The 7,029-nt window shown below is 31.4% G+C and overlaps 1 protein-coding gene across 1 annotated transcript; it reads right to left on the reverse strand.

Moving 5' to 3' along the window:
• Positions 1-741: 741 nt before the first annotated feature.
• On the reverse strand, positions 742-5,821 carry LOC107962525 (F-box protein 7). Its single transcript, XM_016898943.2, has 11 exons — positions 5,705-5,821; positions 5,397-5,489; positions 5,135-5,247; positions 4,665-4,781; positions 4,488-4,584; positions 2,594-2,667; positions 2,437-2,490; positions 2,247-2,348; positions 2,015-2,070; positions 1,370-1,583; positions 742-1,096 (listed from the first exon to the last, which is right to left on the reverse strand). The coding sequence occupies exons 1-11, from the start codon at positions 5,712-5,714 to the stop codon at positions 1,037-1,039; spliced, it is 990 nt and encodes a 329-aa protein (XP_016754432.2). The 5' UTR covers positions 5,715-5,821; the 3' UTR covers positions 742-1,036.
• Between the last annotated feature and the right edge of the window lie 1,208 nt (positions 5,822-7,029).

The raw sequence follows: 7,029 nt of genomic DNA on the forward strand, positions 1-7,029 counted from the left end.
GATTAAGAGAAAAAAAAAGATGAAAAAAATGAAAGGATGATTCAACTTTCACTTGGGATATAGTGCTCAAGTACCATAAGTTATAAAACATTAAGGACATTAAGGACCCACATTAAGGTACTTTATACATGATTTAAGGGTTATATGATAATGAATTTAGGGGTTATGAATATTCATTCTTTTAAGGGTTACAATACATTAAGTTTAAAGGGTTATGTACATTCATTTATCAATGAATTTAGAACAACTCTCCATTTTACTAAGCTTATCACATTTTAAATTTGTGATACAAAATTTTCAATTTTGACAGCTTATTTTTTAGTATTTATCATGATAAAAATTTGAAAGAAATATATATTATAAAAATTTAAATGAGGTAGATTTTAGATATATTTCTATTAGACTTGATATTTAAATGTTTAAAAAGTTCAACTTTAAAATTTTCATTAATGTTTTTGAAATACGGAAAATTACAAATTAAAGATGAAAATAATAAATAATGAGTCTAAATGGGCGCGTTGTTTACCTATGATTAATGTAAAAATAACGATAACAATAAAATTAAATATTATAACAATATTATAATATAAGATAAAAGATAAATCAAACATACCGTACTGCACCCTAAAATTTAAAGTGTCGACCAAAAACTTTACCACCCACTACTCTCTTATACTGTGAGAAAATTACGACATCACAACCTAAAGAATCTTATGGATAAGATAAGCTTTTACATATGGATTTCACAACAAATTCACCTTTGTTAAATTATTTAATTAACAGATTAAATCTGGAGTCAGTAAGGTGCCAAATTATTTGCAACCACTACAAATTACATTGGTAATATATTACATGGCATATCATGGATAAAATGCCAAAAAAGCACACCCAACATGATTTTGTGATTCATGGAAAAGATTAAGAGCAACTTATAATCCCATGAACAGAGGTGTATTTTATGTAATAAAGAAATACTATTCATTCCAACTGATACATCTATATTTACAAATGCGATTGATTGCTGAAGCTGGAAGTCTCAGCCCGGGACAAAGTAATCCATTTTTTCCACAGGCAGATTTAAATCGGATGTTTCCACCTGAACGACCAAAGACAGTGGCGAAATTATTAATTACCAAAAAACACAAATGTAGTAGTCGTGCTGAGAGCTGCTAGTAGACGCATACACATTCTCTTTAAACCTTTATTATTACAAGCTTTCCCATCAAGCACAGGATCTTGGCTAATTAGCACTAACTGTAGACTATTTGCGAAATTACTCGATCATAATACACAATTTGTGGTTTTAAAAAAAATTCAGCTAGTCTGCTGGTTCATTATTCAAAGGATCATAGGGTAGAAGCAAAGTTACCTCTTCAAATGGGACAAAGACAAATGGTGTTAGACCCCTTTTGTGGGACACAGCAGGCACATCTGGGTTGTGAGTTTCATCGTCCTGCCAGCCTTCGACAACTCCAAGGATGTCCTCTTCAGGACCACTGGCTTCATTATCATCCACACCACTAGTAACAAGGGAAAGTAAGTCCATTCGATTGTTAGCCCCTGCTGTCGTTCCTCGTAATCTGTACAAGTATGTAATTAAGAAAACTGAATAAAATTGCTAATGGAGGAGATTTAGACAGAGAGAGGAATATTGAGGGAATAAAATATGAAACAAATACTTGATCAAGTAATTATCCATTAACTACAAGGTATATTCCGATCCAAAGACAGCATTTTGTAAAATGCCAGATATCTTAACTCACTTTTATGGTAATTTGTTTTTATAACTTAGCACTAGGCATGCAATTACTAATTTTGGACTGCTAATAAAATAAAATAAAAAAGCAAATAAAAATGAAGGTAGGAGACATAAGACCCTTATCCAAAAGCAAATTATTTGGTTCAGGATAATAGATTTAACTCTAGAACAAAATTTAACAAGAGAGCCTCACACCTCATAGATGAATGGAACAAAAGAACAAGAACAAAAGTTGATGCTTCTTATATTACCTTAAAACGGATTCTCAACACAGTAGGACGCATGCCAGGGTACAAGACGGCAGCTTCAACCTGCATGATAGAATTATAACAAAATCCTTAAAATACATATCAAGTTAGTAATAATAGGAAGAGAGTAGAAATTGAATTAAACAACTAACTTAATGTGCATTCAATGGAGCATAAGTGCATCAACCTACGAAATATGATATGATATTCCAAATATTATTTTGGTGAAAAGAGCTAACCTTGTTATCTGACAAAGTGTAATGGCCACCAAAAACACAGTCTGCTTTGGATGCACGAAAATTCATGAACTTAGCTGCATCCTTTATTTTTTGAGAGGAATTCTAATAACAAATAAATAGAGATATCAATTAGATTAAGAAAACATGGGATCATATCCAGAACTATAGAAAGTTATAAGTACAAAACAACCTTGTATAGAAATCTGCCAGAAGGAAAAAATCTCAAGTAACGAAAGTAGCAGACCTGCAGAAGTGTTAACGAAAAGATGAAAAAGAATTAGAAATAATTTCAGAATAAAGCAATATACAATGATATCTTGGGATGAAGATAAGGGTTAGCATAATACAATGTGAACTGGATTTGTGATCTTCCACTCTGCAACTCCAGCACGAATATAAGTATTCCGACTCACATAGAGACCTGCAATATGAAAAGCAATGCAAGTTCTATTAAACATAATCAGAATACAACAAAGAAAGGACTGACAAATACAGAATAAAATCAGGTTTATTCATGCTAATCCATATGCATTGCAAATATAACATGAACACTTGAGCATGGCAGTTCTTTTTTCATGTACTGCAGATTCAACAAATTTCAGGCTAGAATCAGTAGCTGTTTATAACACTAAAATATAATTGTACAATTGTTGGGCTGTTCTTTTAGGGGAGAGGGGGGAGCTCCCGAACATGGAATTTTTGAATGGATATAAAATTGATGAATTCATGAAACGGAGTCAAATGAAAAATGAAAAAGCTTCAAGATTTTTAATGCCACTTTAAATTGTTTCGACCAACCAATTATAGTGTATGTAAAGGGTGTTGTCAAAGGGCCTTAAGATACAAAAAATTTTATGTTTCAAATCAAAATCAAACCACTAAATACCTTTCATAAGAGCCATTCTTTACTTGGTTTTCTACAGCAGACAAAGACTAAGGGACTTACATTTACTTGAGAATGATACCAAAGAGAGTGATTCAAAAATTGTATTTATCTTTTCATATTCAATTATAGTGTATGTAAAGGGTGTTGTCAAAGAGCCTTAAGATACAACAAATTTTATGTTTCAAATCAAAATCAAACCACTAAATACCTTTCATAAGAGCCATTCTTATACTTGGTTTTCTACAGCAGACAAAGACTAAGGGACTTACATTTACTTGAGAATGATACCAAAGAGAGAAATTCAAAAATTGTATTTATTTTTTCATATTCAATTATAGTGTATGTAAAGGGTGTTGTCAAAGGGCCTTAAGATACAACAAATTTTATGTTTCAAATCAAAATCAAACCACTAAATACCTTTCATAAGAGCCATTCTTATACTTGGTTTTCTACAGCAGACAAAGACTAAGGGACTTACATTTACTTGAGAATGATACCAAAGAGAGTGATTCAAAAATTGTATTTATCTTTTCATATTCTATGTTGGAAAATTTTGATATCTTTATTTAGAGAGATTTAATCAAAAGTGTAGTATATTTAGTCGTACTGTTCCATCCAACCAACTTGTCTTTTTCATTGAGTTCTCATATTTTGAACCTCGGTAGGTATCATTGGCAACCCTTTACTAGTAAAAGCGAAAGGTAAGAATGAGTTTGAAATGATACAGGCCCTCCCCAACAAATTTGCCAAAATTTGAACTAGGGTACTCAAATCTTTGATTCAGGGGGTACGAAATCCCCTCTGCAAATTCTACAAAATACCTTCCAAACCTAGTATCCGAATATCTTTAGACAAGTATTTCAGTCCCCTTGTGTAAAATATCATAGAAGCTTATTTTCCATTCTAAATCTCAAGAATTCAAATCCCATCAACAGGCATTCAAATTCCTTCATATATAAAGATTCTCACATAGATTTCTTTTCATCTTTAAAACAATATCCTTTGTTTGGAACTTCACCAAAGCTAATACATAGTTTCTAATGTGCTAGCTACTTATAGATTGATTATGTAATCAAGTAATTCTTTATCCCTTCGACATATTTTGAAAATTATTTCAACAATAGTTCCAAACAAACTAATCTGTCTAATACTCGACAGAACTATGAAAATTGAAGAACATAATCATAGAAATTCTCCCAAGAACAAAATGGCAACATGTGCTAAAATCAGCAAGACCAAGCATAGCACAGAGTTGACAATTTCAAAATAAATGAATGCAAATAGCATACCTTTCTCCCTTTCCCACCGAATATATTACACCCAAAACTAAAAACAATTGAGAAAGCACAACATACCATTAGTTCGTACCCGAGGTCTCAAAAGCCACATTTTCCTCCATGAACCTTCATATTTTGATTGCAAGACCTTATAATTCTCCACCAGGCCAGAAAGCTAAAGAAAAGAGGCACTAGTTTTAAGCATCGATAATTCATGCAACCTAATAAAAGCTTCCATATGGAAGGCAAATTTACCTGCCAAGCCTTTAAGCAGGCTGTACGCCAAAACACAGGGTTACGGATTGTATACCTCCATTTTCGACAAACACATGATGCCCTTCCTAAATCATATGGAGCCATTCGTACAAAGACCTGTACATTTATTTCATCATTACTCTCTAATTAAGGGGAAAAAGGGGAAAAAATTGTTTCTTCTTTTAAATTGCTCTTTGTTTTAAAGACAAGGAATTCTACCAGTTCATAAGTTGGAAAATTTGATATTTTGCCATTGAAATTAGAATTTTCAGCTCTTACGCAATAAAATAAACTTCAAGATGTCCGTTTATCAACCAAACCACAATCAATTGATTCAAAATCACATTTTCTACATTCGCCAGCTCAAAACCTAGCATTTCTAGATGAATAATAAACAATTAGAAGCAGATAGAGAAAACCAAAGTAAGCTAATAACAATTTTGTCAAAAAGAACTAATGCATTGAAATACTTCGAAAAGCAGCTCATCGGGCAAGCTACGATGGATAAGTGCAGGATCAACATATGATCTTCTGCTGGCGCTTCCAAAAGGGGCAACTGGTCTAACATGTTTTCCATAAAGATCTGAAATTTGAAAAGAAAAAGTAACATTAATAATTTACAAGTGTTTTATACAAAAAATTTAAGCTAATGGCTTTCAAACGGAAAAGAAAAAAAAAAAGAATGAATAAAATCATTATGGAAAATATATGAAAATAAATAAATAAAAATACCAAGCCAAGGCCTCTGCGTCACAAAGTACTGTACGGTCTTCAAGCGCAAAGCTGATTCTAATTCTACTTCAGAGGGAACTGTTAAGGCAAAATCTGAAAAAATTAAGGCCATTAATTAACTAACAATAATGTAATTAAAAGAAGAAGAAAACTAGGGGAAGAAGGCGATGAGATGAAACAAAACCAATAACAAAGATTGAAGTTTAAAATGTATCTACACAATTCGAATAAAAATAATCACCGGAAGCAAAGAAAATGGTGGATTGGAATTTAGAAATGAATGAATTCAATAATAGAAATATAAATACCTGGATTCATAGGAATCGAATCTACTATATTTTTATGAACCTCAAAGGAAAATTGAAGGAAATCTTCTCTCCTCTTTTTAAATTTCCCAAACCCGATTTTTCCAAATTAGAAGGAAATAGGAAATAAGAAATAAGTGATGGAAAAATGCTGAGAGATTACATGAAGGGCCCAATCAGAATAAACTAGAAGACACAGACTCAGTATAACCCAAAACATAAACAAAGGTTATCAACGGGTCGACTGAGTCAGCCCAGTCTACTCTAACAGACCACTGCAACCTACCTTTAAGATGTTGGGCCCTTTAAATTTCAACACTATCCAAGTTATGAAGTATTGCTGGCGAAGTGAGTGGAAGATGTTTGAAATATTGGATTGGGTTTTTAATTTTGTGAAAGTTGTAAATTTAATTTTTATATTTTTATATTTTTATTTGATTAATTCTTGTTTTTATATTTTTCCAGTTGATCAATTTTAGTTCTGTATTTTTTAAAATATGAAATTTTAGTCTTAACTCAAATAGTAGTAGTTAAATTCATTTGATTAATTTTAATTAATAGTCATGTACTATTTATACAGTTGTAGATTTATTCCATTTTCTCTAGTTGGATCATTCTAAGTCTCTATACATTTCAAATTTTGAAATTTCAATCTTAACATAAATGATAATTGTTAATCCATTAACTAGATTTTTAGTGAGTAATATGTAAAAATAATATATTGATGTGACATTACACATGATAATATGTTTGGCATATCAGATTTAAGAAATAGCAAAATTTTACTTAGGGTAGAGTTTGGAAAACCACCTAATAATTAGCTTGGGTGTAATTACTTGTAATTACACAATGATGGCATGTTTGGGTAAGCATTGTAACGGGTGGGTCTTATCGAATTGGGTGTAATTGGAATATCCCAATTATACTTTCCAATTCTTAGGAGGAGGGTAAGATTTTGAGTAATTACATAAGTCAAATAAAAAATTTAAAATTATTTTTATACAAGTTATAAAAATTATACTATAAACATGAACATGTCTGAGTGTTTGAGATAGTAATGACTAGACCTGCTCATGAACTGGGTCAATGCAAAATTTTAGGCTCGTTTTTTAAACCCGAACTTGACCCAAAAATTGGCATAAAATCATGTCCAAGCCCAGCCCAGATTAAAAATGTTAAATTCGAGCTTGACCAGCTCGAATTAAATTTTTTATATTCTTTTTTCATCAATCCCATGTTTGTGGTATAAATTTCAAATTATTCATATATATGTGTTAATTTCATTTTTTTATATTACATGTATGTTCGTTTTATGGTTTATTTTCGGG

The sequence above is a fragment of the Gossypium hirsutum genome, chromosome A06 (assembly GCF_007990345.1).
Source record: "Gossypium hirsutum isolate 1008001.06 chromosome A06, Gossypium_hirsutum_v2.1, whole genome shotgun sequence".
Classification (NCBI taxonomy): domain Eukaryota; kingdom Viridiplantae; phylum Streptophyta; class Magnoliopsida; order Malvales; family Malvaceae; genus Gossypium; species Gossypium hirsutum.